Source organism: Brachypodium distachyon, chromosome 1 (genome assembly GCF_000005505.3).
Source record: "Brachypodium distachyon strain Bd21 chromosome 1, Brachypodium_distachyon_v3.0, whole genome shotgun sequence".
Classification (NCBI taxonomy): domain Eukaryota; kingdom Viridiplantae; phylum Streptophyta; class Magnoliopsida; order Poales; family Poaceae; genus Brachypodium; species Brachypodium distachyon.
Window position 1 is genome coordinate 3,950,118 of NC_016131.3, and position 21,477 is coordinate 3,971,594.

Here is a 21,477-nt window from a genome sequence, read left to right on the forward strand (position 1 = left end):
GCGATAATATCACGGTAGTTGAACTAAAAACCAGCGGCTCCATCGAACTTACGCTACGTCACTTTTAACATTTTAGCAGCCATGGCTGACATACCGCAAAGTTGTACATGCTGGATAATCGGCCTGGGCATTCGTTTGGACCAAACAAATCAGTTCGCTCACGTACATGCTGGATACCGCAAAAAATGGTGACGATCTTTTTTTAAAACATGGTACAAACACAGACGCTCGCAAACATGCGTGTACACTCACTTTTATGAACGCACACCCTACCTTTTGAGCACATCCGAAAGACTGAACCAACGTATGTTGAGAGTATGGATGTGTGCATCGATAGATGCAGAGGCAAGTGCTTCCACCGCTTTTCGGAAAAAAATGAAAAGATAAATATGTTGAGAGAGTGGCAAAGTGTGTTGACGAGTACTCTACCACGTTAAATGTGTGCATCTGCGCCAAATCCTGAAATAGGGCAAATTAAATCCTAAAATAAATCCAGGTAAATGTGAGCATCTATGCCAAATCGAGGATTTGAACCTGGCTGTTGATATTTTGGTTATCAAGTCAACCAAAGTCATACCGTCGTATGTTTTGAAGCAGAGAAAGTATATTAGAAATTATTTTTTAAAGCATTGGATTTGTCTTTTTTAGTATTTTTCATTTTTTAATGAAAACTTATAGCCACAGACATAATATGTATATATAAAAAGTTAGTACTTAGAAAAAGTTTTTTTTTATGTTACTGACTCCGCAAGCCAAAGCTCAGCACTCGTGGGATTTAGCTTTTTCGTCTAGGCAACTATGCACTGGCCAGGCATCCAAAACAGAGTATGTACAAAAAGAGTTGAGAGGAAAAGACAGAGCCAAGGTAGCCTGGCTGTATGATGTGAGCTGTCAGTCCTTCTTAACCGGGCGACAAACTACGAGAGATAGCCAACAAAAACCATGCGGTGACACTCAATACCGTTGTTAGCTGCTTTTAACACGGCATTGACCTACATCTGATCACCCCCGGTTCAACCCTGAACACGAACAGTGTTAGCAGTCAGCCAAGATATACACTTTTCTGAAGCAATAAAAAGTCCACGACAACCCCAGGAAACTCAGAGAAACAAATTATTTCGCGCCAAGAGTAGGAAAGTAGGAGCATGCCGCTCACCAACATGCCCAACTAATCCACCTTCCCCACCAAAACCAAAACAAAACAAATCCAGCCCTATAAAAATAAACGACCATCTCCAATCCAAAACATCAAAACACACAGCCTCGATCGATCAACGCAAGCAAGCAGCATCTAGCTAGCGTGCTCCAGATTAAAGCCATCCCCATCCAACACAAGATTGAAAAGCCTCTTGCTTGTTTCTTCACCAGCAATCTGTCAGATGGCGGCGAGGGCGAGATTTAGCATCCTCCTGGCAATGGCGGCCGTGGCGGCGTCGCTGGCGGCTTCGGCGAATGCGCAGTCCGGGTGCACGGCGGCGCTGGTGGGGCTGTACCCGTGCATGGACTACATCAGCGGCAACGGCACGGCGCCGACGGACTCGTGCTGCTCGCAACTGGCGTCCGTGACCAAGTCCCAGCCGCAGTGCCTCTGCGCGGCGCTCGGCGGCGACTCCTCCTCCGTCGGCGGCATGACCATCAACAAGACCCGCGCGCTCGAGCTCCCCAAGGAGTGCAAAGTCCAGACCCCTCCCGCCAGCCGGTGCAGCGGCAGCGGTAAGCACATTATAAATCCGTGCTTCGTTTGATTGATCCACGAAAGCCTTTCACAAAAAAGAGCAGGGAGCTAAAGCATTCTGTTCACTGTAATTCCGTGTTTGTATGCTGCATTTGCTGAAATTAAGGAGCTGTTTGTTTTGTTTTGTTTTGTTTCGCAGGTGGTGGTGGCAGTACTGCAGCTCCGGCCGGGGGCTCGGCGACGCCGGCGGGATCGGGATCGAAGACGACGCCGGCGGGGTACCTGCAGGGGAACGGCGGCTCGTCGCTCCACGGACCGGCGGCTCTGGTGCTGGCGCTCGCGACGGCTGCGCTTTACGCGGTGACGGCCGTTTGACCGTTTCGGGTGCTCGGCTGAAGCGCTGGCGATTGAGAGATTGTGTTTTCCTTTTTGTGTGTGTGTGGTTGTTTCGCATTGGGTTTATTTTTAGCATTGGGCATTGGTGACGAGGATTATTGTTTGTCGGTGTCGTGTTTCACATATGAATACTACGGCTGTTCACTTGTTTTGTTGTTTCTACTTGATAATCTATCGTGTCATCATGAGTCAATCTAATACAGAAACAAAATCCATATGACTCGTGCTCGAAATCACAAGGAGAGAGCGCATGGTTTTTGTTTTGTTCCGGAAAGCCCGGGTTTTATTCGGGAGGGAGCATGCCGAGTAATTTGATTGAGTGTTATTTTCACATGGCGGTAAACAGGGGTGACGAAGAACAAAAATGGTGCGATGCCCGCATATATCACAAACGCGTGGATATCAAACGATACCATGCATAACAGCACCATGCTTAATCATTCAAAGTATTTTTGATTGAGTGTAGCAATGAAAATGCTTACCACACTTTTAGTGTTGCTTGAAATAAGGTAGTCGTAAAAATTGAACAATAAAGCATTGAATATTCCAAAATAGAGCATTAAATAATCTCGTCATGCTGTAAGTTTTTTCTTTAGTAAAATTCTAATTCTGTCGTTTCACCTCTCTCCACGGAAACAAATAAGGTCGTATTCAATGAGTGGTCGCTAAGAGGATTGCACAATATGCTATGCTTACATATTTATCTTTTTTAAAACATGAAAAACATTTCAAGTGTAGCAGCCCTAATTGGCAAGAATTACATGGTCATCTCCACTTCACGATGAAATATACGTTAGTTTAATCTAGCAATCTACAAAAATATAGTGATACTATTGTATTGATTTTTTAATGTTGTCAAACATATAATTGTGTCTGGTCGAAGTACCCACTGTATGTGTACCCGAGATAGTATCGACAATTGACTCTAGCTTTGTGTTGCGTTAGCGTGTCCTTTATCTTACAATTATCTAGTAAATGCTCCAAGAAACAATTATGAAACAAACCAGAAGAGTCGATATATCTACTACATGCAAAAAATCAAACACAAAACTAGCTCGGGTCATCTGTCGAGGAAGGGGTAATCGGTGTAGCCGACAACGGGGTCAGATGTGTAAAAGGTGGCCCTGTCATATTTGTTGAGCTCCGCATTGAGTCCAAACCTTCTTGGCAAGTCTGGATTGGCCAAGAACAACCTTCCAAACGCCACCAAGTCAGCGTATCCTTCACTGACCACCTTGTTCCCCTCCTCCCGGTCGTACCCACCAGCGACAATGAACGTGCCCTTAAACGCCTGCCTGTACGGCAGCAACCGCTTTGGCACCACCCGTCGCCCATCGAGGCGCGCCATCCTTGGCTCCACCATGTGGAGGTAGAGTATCCCGTAATCGTTGAGCTTGGTGGACATGTAAAGGGCGAGAGCATGCGGGTCGGAGTCGTGGCAGTCCATGTAGTCGGCGAAGGGGGAGAGGCGGACACCCACACGGTGGCCGCCGACCTCCCTCGCCACGGCCTCAACCACCTCAAGTGCGAAGCGGCACCGGTTCTCAAGGCTGCCGCCACAGTCGTCTTCACGGTCGTTGACGCTGTCCTTGAGGAACTGCTCCACTATGTACCCGTGTGCCCCGTGTATCTCCACGCCATCGAACCCTGCACTCACAACGGCATGGACAGAGCCCGCAAAAGCAGAGCATCAACATGGCGAGAGCAGATCAAGCGATCGATAGAAGCAATCAACGGCAAAACATAGCATAGCAGAGGAGAACAAAGCAGGGGAGTTCGTCGTCCTCGTTGCATACCGGCGTCAATGGCGTTCCGGGCGGCTTTCCTGAAATCATCAACGATCCCAGAAATCTCCTCCGCCGCGAGCCTCCTCGGCGTCGCGAACTCCTCGACGCCGCCGTCGTGCATCTGCGCTCCGATCCCCTTATCCGTGCTAGACACCGGCTGCTGCTGCAACTGCTGCATCATCCCGTCCGGCTCCGGCGCGGGGCAGAGCTCGCCCACGACGCGGCCAACATGCCAGAGCTGGCAGAAGAACACGGCGCCCCTGGCGTGCACGGCGCCGACGACGGGGCCCCACGCCGCCGCCTGCTCCGCCGTCCACACGCCCGGGGTCGGCCTGTGGCCCTGCGCGGCGGCGGAGACGCCCGTGGCCTCGGTCACGAGGAGCCCGCCGGCGGTGGCCCGCTGCGCGTAGTAGACGGCGGCGTGCGGCTGCGGCGCGTTCCCCGGGGACCGCTGCCGCGTCAGCGGAGCCAGCACCACCCTGTGCGCCAGCTCGATCCTCTCGCCCATTTTATATTGCGTCAGCAGAGGAATCGGTGCCCGCGGTGCCGTGCCTTCTTCCTGGGCCGCCATGGACGATGGATCGATCAAGCTTACAAGTGAATTGAGTGTGAGCTAGTGAGACTGTGAGATCAATTAGATGCTGTTGATTGTCGAAGGGAAAACACCTAGCTTAGCTAGTAGAGTACATATAGATCATCAGATTATTGTTACACTTTTCTTCTATATCGTGCTTGATCATGCATTGCAACCGGCCATGAGATAATGGATGTCTTTTGAGTAGGTTGAAGAATCGACCGAGTGGGAGGAAGGAGTGAGTGGGATGCAAATTCGTCGGATGCATCGCCGAGCTAGAATAAGGACACCTTTTGGAGGCACTGACGTCACTCGTGATGTATTGCCTCCGCCAAAGTAGCAGCCGTCCTATCAGTCACAAAGATACAAATTAAGCATTTCTTTGCAGATCAATGACGAATGAAGATGACTTTTGCGGCATGCGCTGTGAATTCAACTCTTTTACGTACAGTGGGAGTAGCCAAATGGTGCAGCTTTGTGTGCAGCGTGGATCGTCGGGGGTGGCTACTCAACATTTTAAACAGAGAGGCAGAGTCACCGATGACTTTTCAGATCAGTTGGAATTGACTCTACACAATTTACTAACATTAAATTCAATAATGTACACTAAGATAACACCCTAAAAATTGACTCTACACATTAGTTAGCTTTTAGAGCATCCATAAAACTCCACCTTACTAGCTGGCTCTGAAAATTGTTGTAGTAGAGGATAGAGAAAGCAAGTTGACTCAGCTGACAATCTTTTTGTTCTCTCTCCATTTCTCACTTATCCACGTCAGCAATTTTTAAACAATAGTTACCATTGTAAATGCTCTTACCAATGGATTGTTGTTGTTAGGGAGAACGTGTACTCTTCTTATTCGTTGGTGTTTATGGTCATCGGGACAAAGCAAATAAATTTGTGAACCCTTAAATGTAAGGCAAAATATCCGGTGAAAACCACTTCTACGGTGCAAACTGTGAAAACTCCATCAAAAAAGGTTCTCGAAAAAATTACATATGTTAGAAAAAGCGATGTTTTATATATGTGCAAACTTTTAAGTCCAAACTCAATGACATTTGGTAGCAGCGAAAAAACAAATTCTGCATGAATAGTGATCTTTCAATGTCTGACACTATTCATTGTAAATTTCTCTTTTTAATTCCTTCCAAAACCGAGCATATTATACCGTGAACTTTCTAAGACTATTAACCATGAACCCTAGCCAGATTTGGGCAATGGTTTTACATGTAAGAAATACGAAAAGAAAAATGGCGGATAAACTGACAAAGGCAATGCTAGTAACCAAGACCTTAAAGAAGTTCACACAAAAATAGAACTATTCATGTCATGTGCAAAAATGACAAAATGTAAACCCTCCTGCATTTTACAATTTCATGCAGTATTTTATTTGTACATAATAAGTAGCGTCCCCTAAGGTTAAGAGTTTTTTCCCAAACATTTCTAGAGAAAAGACGCAATCAAGAAAATTGACATGAAATTCATATGGAAGTGGGAAATGCTAGGATCATTCCTATTATGCAAAGGGCTTTTGTAAGAAAAAAAAACTCATAAGGTTTGGAATCTGAAGTGTGGTTTCGTCTTTCAAGGTTTTCAAAAAAAAAACAGAGACAATTCATGGGTGCCGAGAATACTATAAAGTGAGAAACGACACAATCAACATTATTAGTTCAGATTATCATATCTGTAAATCACCCTCAAAATCCATAATGTTTTCACATTTTTGAAAGGTTTGAAATATAAAATCATGATTCGAATCAGTTAGAGAGTTCAAGTTAAATATGGATAGTTTCATGCTTCATGCATGGATCAAGTCGGGTCAAACACCATAGTTCATGGTCCAAACAAATGCTGTTTCTCCTCAATTTGATATGCTCAAATGGATGGCATACCAACCGCAGATCAAGAGTCTGGTGAAAACTATTCCCCGACAGTATTGGAAGTACTGTGAAAAATCAACGTCGAAGATCGCCCATGTCTGAAAAGTGCACGCCCCTAATTGGAGACTTGGAGTAGTGGCTTACCTCAGGTATGATGTAATAACTTTTTGACCATCGGAAGCCAGCCTATTCCTAAAAAAAACAGAAGCCTTAGCAGCCGGAGAACAGCTTGCCTCACCTAATACAGATTCCGTTCCCTTACAATATGATATCAAATACTCAAATCGTATGATATCATATTGTACACCCGTGATCAGTCTATAAAATGGATGCTTCATCTGTTCATGTTCATCACAACCCATCTTCTTCACTCCTTCCTCTCACAGATCACACAAGCTACCTCACCTTGCAGAAGCTAGCTGAACCCAGTTCATACTCACAGTCCAACAATGGAGTCCAAGGAGCCCATGCCTCTGCTGACCCCACACAAGCTAAGCCCTTCCCTCTCGCTCTCCCACAGAATCATCCTGGCCCCGCTGACCCGTCAACGGGCCTACGGCAACATCCCACAGAAGCACCACGTGACCTACTACTCCCAGCGGGCCTCCGCCGGCGGGCTGCTGGTGACGGAGGCCACGGGCGTCTCCGACACGGCGCAGGGGTACCGCGACACGCCGGGGATCTGGACGGCGGAGCAGGTGGAGGCCTGGAGACCCGTGGTCGACGCCGTGCACGCCAAGGGCGCCGCCATCTTCTGCCAGATCTGGCATGTCGGGCGGGTCTCGACCTTCGAGTTCCAGCCCGGGGGCAAGGCGCCGGTGTCGAGCACGACCAAGGGCGTCGGCCCGCAGTTTACCTTCGATGGGCGCGTCGAGGAGTTCTCGCCGCCGAGGAAGTTGGAGGTCGAGGAGATACCTGGGATTGTGGATGATTTCAGGAAGGCCGCCAGGAACGCCATTGATGCCGGTACGTAACCTATGCAACACTATGCTCTGCTCTGCTCTGTTCAACTGTTCTGTTCGCAATGAACAGTACTTTGCTCTGTCACTGAATATCCTCCGTGTAAGAAGTCCTGATTTTATGATAAATCAATTTTTTCTTCAAGTTTATAGAAAAATCAACTAACATTTACCATATCGAATAAATTAGATTTGCCAAGAAAAAATTTGTACAATAAATTTCACTTGCTCGCCATGCATATGCTATCATGCTTTGTTTTAATTGTTCGGTCCACGGGCGTGCACATGCAGGGTTCGACGGCGTGGAGCTCCACGGCGCCAACGGGTACATCATCGAGCAGTTCCTCAAGGACAGCTCCAACGACCGCGACGACGAGTATGGCGGTAGCCTCGAGAAACGGTGCCGCTTCGCGTTGGAGGTGGTCGATGCCGTCGTGAAAGAGATCGGTGGCGACCGGGTGGGCATCCGTCTGTCACCCTTCACGGACTACATGGATTGTCACGACTCCGACCCACATGCCCTCGCGTTGTACATGTCCACCAAGCTCAATGACCATGGCGTGGTGTACCTCCACATGATCGAGCCGAGGATGGCCATCGTGGAGGGAAGGCGGGTGGTGCCCAAGCGACTTCTGCCATACAAGGAGGCATTCAAGGGGACGTTCATCGCCAATGGAGGGTACGATAGGGAGGAAGGGAACAAGGCGGTCGAGGAGGGGTACACCGATCTGGTGTCCTTCGGCCGACTATTCCTGGCAAACCCGGACCTACCAAAGAGGTTTGAGATTGGGGCAGAGATGAACAATTACGACAGGATGACTTTCTACACCTCCGACCCCGTCGTTGGCTACACCGACTACCCATTTCTTCTCGAATGATCCCCACATCCATGGATCTTAGTTTCTTAAATTTCTTTCTTTCCGTACTTGCACGTGTAAATTCTGTTGTGGCATGCCACATGTATCGATGTTTGTTCATTTGGTGTGCTTCATCCAAAATATAATCCATCCATCTTCCTTGTTATCGTAGGTCAATAGGAGTATTCAAAAGCCTTAAAATGTTTCCATGGAGTGTTTGACGGGCCAGAACGGGACACCGTGTTCTGGGTTCTTCGGCTTATGGTTTTCTTTTGCTCAATTAGTTGTGCATGAGCGGGCTTATACTGTAAATGGGCCTGGTGGGTTTGGTTCCTAGGACTACAGAAAAGCTGGGGCCAATTTAATGAGTGACATTGCGAGATAGCCCACCATGTACTACAACTTGATCCGGTCCCTGGAAACAGTTGCAGGCCCACGTACTCTCTTCCCGTCTCCCAAGCCCTCGATTCCCCCACACGGCCACACCCGCGGCCGCTCGCCGTCCTCCGCCCGTCGGCCCTGCCTCCGCGGTAGCAGCAGCCGCCGCGGCATTGCGGCTCGCTGGCCCCTCCGCAACTGCAGCCATCGTAGCTCGTGGCTCGCCGGGCCCAGTCCCAAGCTCGCTACTCCTCGGCTCCCTCAGTGGCTGCCCCGGTGGAGGTGCCCGGGGAGGAGAAGAAGCGGGAACGAATGGCGCGGTGGAAGCGTCGGCAGCACAAGGGCGCGGCGGGTCAGCACTCAGCAGCAGTCCCATCGCCGGTAAGTCCTTACACCCTGATTTCTTTCTTCCTGAGAATGATAGACTGATAGCTACTTAATTTTTTCTTTTTTGCGAAAGATAGCTACTCAATTGACCTGAGACTTGACCCTTTTCTAAAACGCGGTTACAGTGTCTGAACTCTGAACCAACCCAAAGAGATGCCAATTTTGCGGTCTCTGAATTTGACCCCCATCAATTATAGCTAGCTAGTTGCTGCATTGAGTTACAATTGGAACTAATCACCAAGGTCACGCAGTTAGTGTATCTAGCAATATGCCAATATACTAGTATCATGCACGGCAGAGGGGATCCTAGAGTCCACAGTGATACCATGTTAATTTGTGCTTCTTCTTTTTTTCTAGCTCTGCTTTGTATTGGAGTCACACTTTTGGTTTGTCTTCTTAGGGAGCTTAATTCTGCTGGTCTTTTGTCTTGCCATCCGTTGAATCTGCATTTGTAATATCCACTAAAGCAAATATTTGTGTCATTGTGTGGTTGGTTAGTAAAAGGATTATTTAAATGTATATTTTTTCTGGCTTATATTAATACCATAATCATTCAGGGCCTTCAGGCCATCGCCTTGTTGGCTGTCCTTCGACAAGCATGGATGCCATGTGGGTCGTGAATGATAGCTAGTTAGCTACTCTGGTTAGCACTTCCCAGAGCTCACTAAAATAATGATAGATCTGATACAAATCCACTACTCCCGCCGATTCGTAAGGAGGGATTCATAATAAGTGTCGCTGATTTGGAAGCCTCATGGTTTGCTTGACCATGGTCCATCTGCGTGGCTGCAGCTGCTTGGTGGGTGCTTCACTGAAATTTATTTTATTTTGGTGGTGGTGGTGGGGGGCTCCATTAGTCCAGGAATATAAAGCGCATGGTTTTAAGGATAATGTTGCCTTGTAGTACTATATATCTAGAGAGGTAGCAACAAGTGGGTGTACAGCTAGCCAGCCCAAGTGGCTGCTGTCCTAGCTCACCAATTCTGAATATGCCTTCCTGCTTGTCGAAACTCAACAACCTCTTCCATCTGTATGTACTTACATCCTCTTCTTCCTTCTCCGAAGATCAGAAGAGTTTCATAGCATGCAGCAGTCACACTTCCTCACTTCTGACAACACATTCACTGTAGCTATTCTCCATGTCTCTGCTCTACATATGCACCAACTGACACTTAAGATTTACAGGAACCGAAACAAATACAACTTTGTATTTGTTACTTACCTGGATTGTTCTTGGTACTCTTAAAAGAAGTAAAAGAAACGGAGGTACACCTTATAATATTGAAATAGAAATTAACTTGGGAATATAACTGGTGATCGTAGGAGAATGCAAGGGACTTCCACAGATATCTGCAGCATCTGACTATCATGGTGTTGTCAGATTTTATCTAAGAAACCTCTCGGTCTCCACAATCAGAAGAACTACTAAATAAAATAGGGATGAATCATAAATCTTGGGGTCTATCAATCTTCACAAATAAAAAATTCAAATAAAAAAACCAAATCATGAGAAAATCAGCCTTATATCTGACAAATCCTCTGAATATTTTGGTTCATGACCACTCAATCAAGATCACATAGGGCGGGCAGAGATCAGAGCTGCAGAAGCTGCAGCCTGGAAGATCTATCTCCTGGTGAACTCGAGGCTGCGACGGTGATCGAGACAATTGAAAGAAAAGGGAATAACATAAGGAGATATTACCTGCTCATAGGCAAATAAGTCCTCGGCGCTGTCCAAATCAAGGTAGGAGTGTGAGGACATGTACATGAAGCGGCGGGCTATGGAGATGGGGGTTCCTGACGGGATAACATCAGAGACGCGGGAGACAGTGCTAGCTGCAGTGCCGATCGGCCGTGCCGGAACTGTCCATGCAGGATGCTAGCCTTGGCGGACGAGCACGGAGCTGCGGAGCAGGTGAAGCAGGGTCCCTTCTCCATCTTGCGGATCATCCCTTCTCCATCTTGTTGATCACGGCGGCATGACCCAGATGATGCCTAGCGCGAGCGAGCCGGCATGGCGAGTGTCCACGTCGTCGACGAACCCACAAGCGCTTGGCGTCCCCGTTAGGCTGTGTTGCTGGTAATAGCTCAGATTCCACTCACGGCATTCCTTCCTTCTATGTAGAAGACAGAGTTCAGCCAGCTTCTCAGCTTCATGCAGAAGATAAAGGGTTCAGCTAGCAGAATGAACTGAGACGATTTCTCCAAAATAGTGAAAAAACAGTAATGGTTATTAATCCATTGTATATACTCTATGTACAATTCATCTGGTCGATCCAAAGAGTGGCTTCAAGGGTGGTTTCCTTTTTGCAAGGTTTTCAACTAAAAATCTGAGACATCATGGGAGAAATACAATAAAGTGAGAACAAACACAAAATCATCATCAGTTCATATTATCATTTCCGTATATCACTCTTCAAATCCATTAAAAAAAACACCCATGATCAAAAAGAGCACGCCGCTTCACCACGCTCCAAAAAGTAGGCTGACAAATGATTAGGTACGATGTAACCTTTTGACCATCGGAAGGCTTAGCAGCCGGGGAGCCCCTGACCTCACATTAACAATCTATATAAATTGCGCTCCTTATAATATGATATCCATATCATATAATGCATCCGTGACCAGTCTATAAATGGAGGCTTCATCTGTTCATGGTCATCACAACCCATCTTCTTCACTCTCCAGCAGCTAGCTAAACCCAGTTCACAGTCCAACAACAACAATGGAGTCCAAGGAGTCCATGCCTCTGCTGACTCCACACAAGCTAAGCCCCTCGCTCTCCCTCTCCCACAGAATCATCCTGGCCCCGCTAACCCGTAAGCGCGCCTACGGCAACATCCCACAGCCACACCAAGCGACCTACTACGCTCAGCGGGCCACCGCCGGCGGGCTGCTGTTGACTGAAGCCACGGGCGTCTCTGACACGGCACAGGGGTACCATGACACGCCGGGGATTTGGACAGCGGAGCAGGTGGACGCGTGGAGGCCCGTCGTGGACGCCGTGCATGCCAAGGGCGCCGCCATCTTCTGCCAGATCTGGCATGCCGGGAGGGTGTCGGCATTCGAGTTCCAGCCCGGCGGGAAGGCGCCCGTGTCGAGCACCGCGAAGGGTGTCAGCCCGCAGATGAGCGTTGATGGTCGCCTTGAGGAGTTCTCGCCGCCCAGGAAGTTGGAGGTCGACGAGATACCCGCGATCGTCGATGATTTCCGGAAGGCAGCCAGGAATGCCATTGATGCCGGTACGTACCTATGCATTCAACACCGGCTTCTCCGCTATTCTCTGTTAATGCTCTGCTCGCCACTAACAAATAATACTTGCTCTTTTTTTCTTAAAGAAGTACATGACTTATTATAAAATTTATGGTCATTTTTTTCAAATTAGATTAGCATGGAAAAAATGCCGTACAACAATTTCAATTGCTTGCTATAAATGTGCTCTCATGCTCTGTTTTAATTGTTCTGTCCACGGCGTGCACATGAAGGGTTCGACGGCGTGGAGATCCACAGCGCCTACGGGTACCTCATCGAGCAGTTCCTCAAGGACAGCTCCAATGACCGCAACGACGAGTATGGCGGCACCCTTGAGAACAGGTGCCGCTTCGCGATGGAGGTGGTCGACGCTGTTGTGAAGGAGATCGGTGGCGACCGTGTGGGCATCCGTCTTTCCCCATTCGCCGACTACATGGACTGTCACGACTCCGACCCGCATGCCCTCGCACTGTATATGTCCACCAAGCTCAACGACCACGGCGTGGTGTACCTCCACATGATCGAGCCGAGGATGGCCATGGTGGAGGGAAGGCGAGTTGTGCCGAAGCGGCTGCTGCCATACAGGGAGGCGTTCAAGGGGGCGTTCATCGCCAATGGAGGGTACGACATGGAGGAAGGGAACAAGGCAGTCGATGAGGGGTACACCGATCTTGTGGCCTTCGGTCGACTATTCCTGGCGAACCCGGACCTGCCCAGGAGGTTTGAGGTTGGGGCGGAGCTGAACAAGTATGACAGGATGACTTTCTACACTTCCGACCCCGTCGTCGGCTACACCGACTACCAATTCCTCCTCGAGTGATCCCTGCAAGTGCAATTCTGTTGTTGTGGCATGCCACATGTACCGATGCATGTTCATTTTTTGTGCCTCGTCCAGAATATAATCCATCCATCTGTCTTGTTATTGTAGGATCCACTGGCTAGAATAAAGCAGGTCTGATGATCGAACATCCATACGTGCAGTAGCACTTTCAAAAATAGAATCCACATACGGAAACAAAATAATAAATGACGCTTGGCATTGCCCACCCATGACCTGAACTGGGCGTGTATTTTCAGCTGTGTATTCAGAGCTGTTTTCAGTGGTCTGTCGAATAGGAGTATTCAAAAGCCTAAAAATGTACTCTGTATATTTTTTTTACTCCTTATATGTGGTAAAAAAAAATGTACTCCGTATATTTTTTTTTTTGAGAAATATACTCCGTATATATGTCCGTGGAAGTGTTTGCCGAGGCAGAACCGGACAGCAAAAGTCTGTTTTTTTTTGAGAGGGACAGCAAAAGTCTGTTGTCCGGGTCCTTCGGATTCTTTAGTTTTCTTTTGCTCTTTTTAGCGAAGGTTTTTTTTTTGAGCGAAGCGAAGGTTTTCTTTTGCTCAATTGGTTGGGTAGGAACGGGCTTTATACTGTAAATGGGCCGTCTGTTCCCGTCTTCCGACCCGAGCCCTCGCCTCCGGCACACCCGTCGCCGCTCGCCGGTCCTGATCCACGCCACCCGTCGGCCCTGCCTCGGCGGTAGCAGCAGCCGCCGCCGCATGGAGCTCGCTGGCCCCGCCTCCGCAACTGCAGCCGTCGTAGCTCATGGCTCGCCAGCCCCAGTCTCAAACTCGCCTACTCCTGGGCTCCCTCAACACCGTTGTGCCGTCCGTGGTGGAGGTGACCGGGGAGGATAAGAGGCGAGAACGGAAAGCGGAGTGGAAGCAGCGGCAGCACAAGGGCAAGGCGGGGCACTCGGCAGCAGTTCCGTCGCTGTAAGTCGTCCCTAGACCCTGAATTCGTTCTTTCTGACGGTGGCAGGACCTAAAGCTACTCCTGGGACTTGACCCCTTCGAAAACGCGGTTACATTGTCTGAACCAACCCAAAGAGATGCCAATTTTGTGGTCTCTGAATCTGAACCCCATCAACTGTAGCTGCCTAGTTGCTGAATTGAGTTACTATTGGAACTAATGACCATGGTCATGAGGAGAGGAAGAGAGAGATAACTAGAGACAGATCTAGAGCAAGGGAGAGAGTAGCAATATATATCATGGAAGGCAGAGGGGATCCTGGAGTCCACAGTGATACCATGTTAATTGTTAATTTGTGCTTCTTCTTTTTTTAGCCCTGCTTATGTATTCCTGTCATTCTGTAGTGTGGTCACATTTTTAGTTTGTCTTCTTAGGGAGCTTAATTCTGCTGGTCTTTTGTCTTGCCATCCGTTGAATCTGCATTTGTAATATCCACTAAAGCAAATATTTGTGTCATTGTGTTGTTGGTTAGTAAAAGGATTATTTAAATGTATTCCCTCGAGTGAGGTAACTGGCTGTTTAATTTTATTCTGGCTTAGGTTAATACCATGATCATTCAGGCCATTGCCTTGTTGGCTGACCAGCCTGACCATTTGACAAGCATGGATGCCATTAGGGTCGTGAATGATACTATGGTTTGCACTTCCCAGAGCTCACTAAAATAGCAAAAGATCTGATACAAATTCACTGGTAAATTAGTGGAAGCCTCATGATTTGCTTGACCATGGTCCATCTGGGTGGCTCCAGCTGCCTGGTGGAAGCTTCACTGAAATATTTTTTATTTTATTTTGGGGTGTGTGTGTGGTGGTGGTGGGGTTGGGGGGGGGGGGGGGGTCCATTAGTCCCATTGAAATATATAGCACATGGTTTTAAGGGTAATACTGCCTTGTAGGAGTATATTTTTAGAGAGATAGCATCAAGTGGGTGTGTACACTGTACAGCTATCCAGTTCAAGTGGCAGCCCAAGTGGCTGTTGTCCTAGCTCACCAATTTTGAATATGCCTTCCTGCTTGTTCAAACTCAACAACCTCTTCCATCCCCCCCCCCCCCCCCCTCCCCCTCCACCACCCCTTCTCTCTCTGTATATACAAACATCATCTTCTTCCTTCTCCGAACAGCAGAGCAGAGTTTTTCAGAGCATGCATCAGTCATACTTTCTCACTTGTAGAACTCATTCACTCGAGCTATTTTCCATGTCTCTACTTTACATATTCCTCGGGCTTCTCCTCTGGATCACTCCTTCTGCAGCTACAAACGATACTCTCGTGGCAGGCCAATTGCTGGTTGTCGGCGACAAGCTTGTCTCAAGAAATGGCAAGTTCGCACTCGGCTTCTTCCAGTTCCACCCAGCAACAGCAAGCAACATCAGTAAGTCTTCCCACAACAACGCCACCAGCTGGTACCTTGGCATATGGTTCAATAAGATCCCAGTTTTCACTACTGTGTGGGTTGCTAATAGGGAGCATCCCATCATCACCAACCCCAACCTCACACAGCTCAAGATCTCAAGAGATGGCAATCTTGTCATTGTAAACAATCCAACTCCATCATCCATAGTAGTAGTTTGGTCCACTCATATTGTCAGAAACAGGACACAAACCAGCAGCAGCATAAACACCACTACTCGTGCCATCCTATTGAACAGTGGAAACCTTGCCCTTACGGATAGCAGCAGCCCACCATCATCTGACCAACTCTTGTGGGAGAGCTTCGACTACCCGACAGACGTCGTGCTTCCTGGCACCAAGTTTGGCCGGAACAAGATCACCGGTTTGAACTGGCAGGGCATCTCAAAGAAGAGCCTCGTCGACCCGGGTCTCGGATCATACAGCGTTGAACTAGACAGCACCAGCGTTATCGTCCTCAAGCGCCGTGATCCATCTGTAGTGTATTGGCACTGGGCGTCGTCCAGAACATCATCATTGAATCTCATACCAATACTCAAAGCGATCCTACAGTTGGATTCACGGACCAAAGGCTTGATTAACCCAGTATATGTTGATAGCAACCAAGAAGAGTACTACATGTACACTTCACCAGATGATTCATCTTCCACATTCGTGTCGCTAGACATCTCTGGTCAGATCAAGCTGAACGTTTGGTCACAGGCCAACCAGACTTGGGAAATCATATATGCCCAGCCTGCCGATCCTTGCACTCCGTCCGCTACCTGCGGACCTTTCACCGTCTGCAACGGCATTGCAGATCCATCTTGTAACTGTATGAAGAGCTTCTCACAGAAGTCACCGCAGGATTGGGAGTTGGATGATCGAATAGGAGGATGCATCAGAAATACACCGTTGAATTGCAGCACTAGTAGTAGTAACAAAAACATGACAACTTCAACAGACATGTTCCACCCCATTGCTAAAGTTACATTGCCCTACAACCCAGAAAGCGCCGATGCCGCCTCCACGCAGAGCAAATGTCAAGAGGCTTGTCTCAGTTCCTGCTCTTGCACTGCTTATTCCTATAGCAACAATAGCAGATGCTCTGTCTGGCATGGGGATTTGCTTAGTGTGAATCTGAATGATGGCATTGATAATGATTCTCAAGATGTTCTTTACCTTCGCCTCTCTGCCAAAGATTTGCCAGGTTTGAGAGAAAGCAAAAGTAGACCATCAAATGTTGGACTTATTACTGCTGCAAGTATTATTAGTTTTGGGTTACTTATGTTCATCATGCTGCTGTTACTGGTCTGGAGGAAAAAACTCAAGTGGTGTGGTTCGCCATTATTATATGATGGCAATCAAGGTAATGGTGGGATTATAGCCTTTAGATACACTGACCTAGTTCGTGCTACTAAAAACTTCTCAGATAAGCTGGGAGGAGGTGGTTTTGGTTCTGTGTACAAGGGAGTGTTAAGTGACTCGACGACTAGTATAGCGGTGAAAAGGCTTGATGGTGCTCGTCAAGGGGAGAAGCAATTCAGGGCTGAGGTGAGCTCAGTTGGACTGATCCAGCATATCAACCTAGTCAAATTGATTGGTTTCTGTTGCGAAGGTGATAACAGGTTACTTGTGTATGAGCACATGGTAAATGGGTCTCTTGATGGCCATCTATTTAGGAGCAATGCTGCTGCTGTCATGAATTGGAACACCAGATATCAAATAGCACTAGGAGTTGCTAGAGGACTGTCCTACTTGCATCAGAGTTGTCACGAGTGTATCATACACTGTGATATCAAGCCAGAAAACATACTTGTGGATGCATCATTTGTTCCTAAAGTTGCAGACTTTGGAATGGCGGCGTTTGTCGGAAGGGATTTTAGCCGACTTCTGACTACATTCAGAGGAACAGCAGGCTATCTTGCCCCAGAGTGGCTTAGCGGAGTTGCTATTACACCGAAAATCGATGTTTACGCCTTCGGCATGGTACTATTGGAAATCATATCAGGAAAGAGGAATTCACCTGAAGCGTACACTAGCAGCAGTTACCATGTTGAATATTTCCCTGTGCAAGCCATCAACAAGCTTCATGTGGGAGATCTGCAGAGTTTGGTGGATCCAAAGATACACGGTGACTTCAATTTGGAGCAGGCCGAAAGGGTTTGCAAAGTTGCATGCTGGTGCATCCAAGACAATGAGCTTAATCGACCGACGATGGGTGAAGTGGTCAGGGTTCTTGAGGGTGTACAGGAGATTGATATGCCCCCGATGCCAAGACTACTTGCAGCAATGACGGGACAGTCTGATTCAACTTCAATGTAATAGTCTTAATTATTTTGCAGTCAGCGTTTCTAGTCTTTGTTTCAGGAAGCAGTTTTCTAAGTTGCAATGTGGACAAAAGGAGTAAAAGGAAGGCAAGCTTGCAGTTGCTAAGTTGTCTATTATTTACGTTTTTTCTTTTTATGGTATGCAGAAAAATATGACTGAGCTAGAAATATGTGTATATTTCGTTATGTGATAGCTTATATCTTTAAGTCCTTCAATCGAAGGAATATCTATGCCACTACTTGCTGCCTGCTGATGTAAAGTGTCGTAATAATACCCATAGAGTACTTAGCTAGGTCTTATGACAGTTATCCTTCTTTGACTGCCCGAGGAGTCAACCCGAGGTGAAATTGGTCCTAGAAAAACCCTGGAAACATAGTTTTCAGAATAAAGGTGCTACTACTGTACAGAGTAGTTGGCTGTAGCATTGGATCTTATGCGATTTGACCGTACACACTCAATTTGTAATGTAGAGTACTCGCGAATAGGCCCCAGCCGGCAGCCCCTCAATTAAGGGTGCCTTACTCTTGCTCCAAGGAATAAATCCGTTTCTTGCACCCTCGCCTAAGCCTCTATACTCCGTCAGACTCTGCCACCGTCAGCTGTGGCGATGGCTTCTAGTCCTAGTAGCAGCGCAATGCAGCCCAGTCCACCGGCCATGCACCCCGAACTGCTCATGGCGGCATGTCATGGCGTGCACACTCAGCTGGCCAACCTTCTGAATAGCGACGTCAATGCACTAGTCCAGGTCCAGCATCCGACTACTGAAGCCGGCGGCGGCAGCGTCGTCGTCGTCGTCGACGATGTTGACAACCCCGCCTCTGCCGCGTCGACGTTCCTCCTGCAAGGTCTCACCCCTCACGGGGACTCTGCGCTCCACGTAGCCGCAACCTTCGGAGACGGCGACGAATACCTGAAGAGCGCCAAGGTGATCTACGGCAACGGCGGCAGACACCTCTTGGGCGCGCACAACAACGAGGGGAACACGCCCTTCCACTGCGCCGCCAGGGCCGCCAACACCACCGTGCTCACTCTTCTCATCGATCTGGCTAGAGGCGAGGAAGCTACCGGCGCCGGCGGGGATGATGCGGCAGCTGGCCGGATGAGGGTGGAGACACTCCTGAGGATGCAGAACAAGCTTGGGGAGACAGCCTTGCACGGGGCCATCCGCGCCGCCCACATGCCCACCGTGGACGCGCTGCTGACCGCGGACCCATGCTTGGCTCGCGTCCCGGACACCGGCACTTCGCCCTTGTTCCTGGCTGTCTCGCTCCATCACTACGGCATCGCACGAAAGCTCTACGCAAGAGACAACCGGCTGTCTTGCTCCGGACCGGATGGCAAAAATGCTTTGCACGCCGCAGTTCTTCGAAGCAAAGGTAACCAACGGTCTCGATCGTTTTCCATTTTCATTTTTTCTTCTATCATTTTCCATTTTTGATGCAGCTAATTGAATTGGGCACACAATATCTCCTCATGTAGTTCTGTACTTCTATTTTGTGCATGGTGTTGTTTAACAAAACACACACCTAATTGCAGAGATGACAGAGCTATTGTTGGGTTGGAACAAGGAGCTTACCAAACAGCGAGACCAGCATGGAAACACGCCTCTGCATTTTGCCGTATCATTGGAAAGTGGCGCTCGTGGTTTGCTTCCACAATATGCCGTGCCTGTGGAAAACAGAACCGGCATTACAACTTTTCTAAACATAAAGGAACCAGCATTGGACCTTACCAAGAAAATGCTGGAAGCGGATCCATATTCAGCATTTCAAGCGGACAACAACGGGTGGTTCCCCATACATGTGGCTGCATCTGCAGGTAGGCTCTCAGCCGTCGCCATTTTAGTCACAATGTGTCCCGGTTGTGCTGGATTGCGCGACATTGATGGGAGAACTTTTCTTCATGTTGCCGTCAAGAAGAGGAGATATGATATAGTTGCGTATGCCTGCCAGAAGGTATCATCATCAGTTTTGAACAAGCAAGACAACGAAGGGAACACTGCAGTACATCTAGCTGTGGAGGTTGGGGACTGGTGGATTTTTGCTTGTCTATTCGCAAACAAACAGGTAGACTTAAATTTGCCAAACAATAAGCAACATACTCCACGAGAACTTTCAATCATCACTATTCCTACAGGATTGTACTGCCTGGTGGTAAACATACTTAACACCTTTTGTATTTATCATGATTCCTAAATTTAGAGTAAAATTATGGAAAATAACACTGTTGTTCTTTCTCTTGTTTGCAGAACTCAGGAATATTGATACAGCAAGCACTAATATATACCAATGCTACACGAGATATTTGTCGGCATGATGGCATCGAGAAAGACTATACTCCAGTAGCAGCAGAGGATGACATAATAATATCAAATTCAACACAATTTCTTGGCCTTGGCTTAGTGCTAATTACGACGATGGCCTTTAGTGCTACATTTACATTGCCAGGGGGTTACAGAGCTGATGACCACCCTAACGGAGGAACACCAACTCTGGCTGGATTGAAACAATTTCAGGGATTCATGATGGCCAACACCTTAGCACTTGTGTGCTCATCTTTAGCCGTCATAAGTCTCGTGTTCTCTGGAACACCTACGGTCGAGCTATCCATGCGCCAGCAGCACTATAATATATCCATATGGTTATCTTGGAATGCCATAATATCCTTGGGGATAGCCTTTGCAATTGCTGTATACATCATGATCAGTCCAATTGCTTCTGAAACAGCTATTGCGGTCATTGTGGTGTTCTTTTCAGTTGGCATCCTCCACCTGCCCTCGATAGCTGGACGATTCTGTAAATTTTCAATAGTCTTATGTGCTAGGATAGGAATACTGCCAATAGTAAGATCTGATATCTCTAAGGTCATGTTGCTTACATTTTGGCCACTCATAGTAATCTATGGCTGGCAGGAATATGCATGGAGGCATCGGTGATTTGACCAAGAGGCACTAGAATGGCACTCGACATGTGAACATGTCACCATTGTTGTAACCATGACCGTATGGATTGTATGAATTTATCCAAGACAAGTATTTGTACGTTTTGAAGATTTCGTAAAAAGAACAACAAAATATCCGTATGGATCATAAATCATACTTCCAATTGAAAAGTTAAAAATAATTCAAACTTCGGACTCAAATTTAAAAGCTTGGTACATAAGGTGGATGGTGCAGTAGAGCATTCTCTAAAGTTGTACAATATACACATATAAACTACTCATCCATATTTCATAATAAGTCTGTGCTTTTGTACAAAATTTGTATAATTTTACCCGACACTTATTATGAATCGGAGGGAGTATAGAATATATGCATATCTGAAACGCCCTTATCTGAAACGTATTGCCAAGACTTATTACTCGTCGCTAAGGTGCTGTTTGGTACAATATACACATATAAACTACTCATCCATATTTCATAATAAGTCTGTGCTTTTGTACAAAATTTGTATAATTTTACCCGACACTTATTATGAATTGGAGGGAGTATTTAATATATGCATATCTAAAACGCCCTTATCTGAAACGTATTGCCAAGACTATTACTCGTCGCTAAGGTGCTGTTTGGTTGGCTGTAGGTGCCTTGGCCCGCACACACAGTACAAAAGTGATAAGAGATCTTACGGCGGATTCATGCATGATTCGTTCCTCACACTTGTAATTACTCCCTCCGTTTCTTAAAGATTGTCATATTAGTTTCCATTAAGTCAAGCCTTTGACCATAAATTACTATATCAAGATGTGTTTTACATGACATAAAATTAGTATCGCTAGATTCGTTATCAAAAGTACTTCATGATACTTGGATTTC

General features: G+C 47.3%; 6 protein-coding genes across 7 annotated transcripts; 5 read left to right on the forward strand and 1 right to left on the reverse strand.

Moving 5' to 3' along the window:
* The first annotated feature begins 1,227 nt into the window (after nucleotides 1–1,227).
* Nucleotides 1,228–2,253, forward strand: LOC100844303 (non-specific lipid-transfer protein-like protein At2g13820). The gene is made up of 2 exons (XM_003557633.4): nucleotides 1,228–1,713; nucleotides 1,875–2,253. Exons 1-2 carry the CDS (start codon nucleotides 1,380–1,382, stop codon nucleotides 2,048–2,050), a joined length of 510 nt encoding a protein of 169 aa, XP_003557681.1. The 5' UTR covers nucleotides 1,228–1,379; the 3' UTR covers nucleotides 2,051–2,253.
* Nucleotides 2,254–2,891: 638 nt separating this feature from the next.
* Nucleotides 2,892–4,730, reverse strand: LOC100841875 (putative 12-oxophytodienoate reductase 4). 2 transcript variants are annotated; one of them, XM_010230259.3, is made up of 2 exons: nucleotides 3,807–4,730; nucleotides 2,892–3,723 (listed from the first exon to the last, which is right to left on the reverse strand). In XM_010230259.3, the coding sequence occupies exons 1-2, from the start codon at nucleotides 4,427–4,429 to the stop codon at nucleotides 3,132–3,134; spliced, it is 1,215 nt and encodes a 404-aa protein (XP_010228561.2). In that variant the 5' UTR covers nucleotides 4,430–4,730; the 3' UTR covers nucleotides 2,892–3,131. The 2 variants fall into 2 exon arrangements, with proteins under 2 accessions (XP_010228561.2, XP_003557674.1); XM_003557626.4 differs by having other exon boundaries at nucleotides 2,892–3,718; nucleotides 3,868–4,726.
* A 1,900-nt stretch (nucleotides 4,731–6,630) lies between these two features.
* Nucleotides 6,631–8,295, forward strand: LOC100839245 (putative 12-oxophytodienoate reductase 5). Its single transcript, XM_003557616.4, has 2 exons — nucleotides 6,631–7,279; nucleotides 7,564–8,295. The coding sequence occupies exons 1-2, from the start codon at nucleotides 6,763–6,765 to the stop codon at nucleotides 8,148–8,150; spliced, it is 1,104 nt and encodes a 367-aa protein (XP_003557664.1). The 5' UTR covers nucleotides 6,631–6,762; the 3' UTR covers nucleotides 8,151–8,295.
* A 266-nt stretch (nucleotides 8,296–8,561) lies between these two features.
* On the forward strand, nucleotides 8,562–13,216 carry LOC100823704 (putative 12-oxophytodienoate reductase 5). Its single transcript, XM_003557650.4, has 2 exons — nucleotides 8,562–12,136; nucleotides 12,380–13,216. Exons 1-2 carry the CDS (start codon nucleotides 11,620–11,622, stop codon nucleotides 12,964–12,966), a joined length of 1,104 nt encoding a protein of 367 aa, XP_003557698.1. The 5' UTR covers nucleotides 8,562–11,619; the 3' UTR covers nucleotides 12,967–13,216.
* Nucleotides 13,217–15,143: 1,927 nt separating this feature from the next.
* On the forward strand, nucleotides 15,144–17,801 carry LOC104581773 (G-type lectin S-receptor-like serine/threonine-protein kinase At2g19130). The gene has a single exon (XM_024456267.1). It carries the CDS (start codon nucleotides 15,144–15,146, stop codon nucleotides 17,658–17,660), a length of 2,517 nt encoding a protein of 838 aa, XP_024312035.1. The 3' UTR covers nucleotides 17,661–17,801.
* A 229-nt stretch (nucleotides 17,802–18,030) lies between these two features.
* Nucleotides 18,031–20,720, forward strand: LOC100844117 (serine/threonine-protein phosphatase 6 regulatory ankyrin repeat subunit C). Its single transcript, XM_003559280.4, has 3 exons — nucleotides 18,031–19,042; nucleotides 19,203–19,819; nucleotides 19,915–20,720. The coding sequence occupies exons 1-3, from the start codon at nucleotides 18,274–18,276 to the stop codon at nucleotides 20,599–20,601; spliced, it is 2,073 nt and encodes a 690-aa protein (XP_003559328.2). The 5' UTR covers nucleotides 18,031–18,273; the 3' UTR covers nucleotides 20,602–20,720.
* The last annotated feature ends 757 nt before the right edge of the window (nucleotides 20,721–21,477 follow it).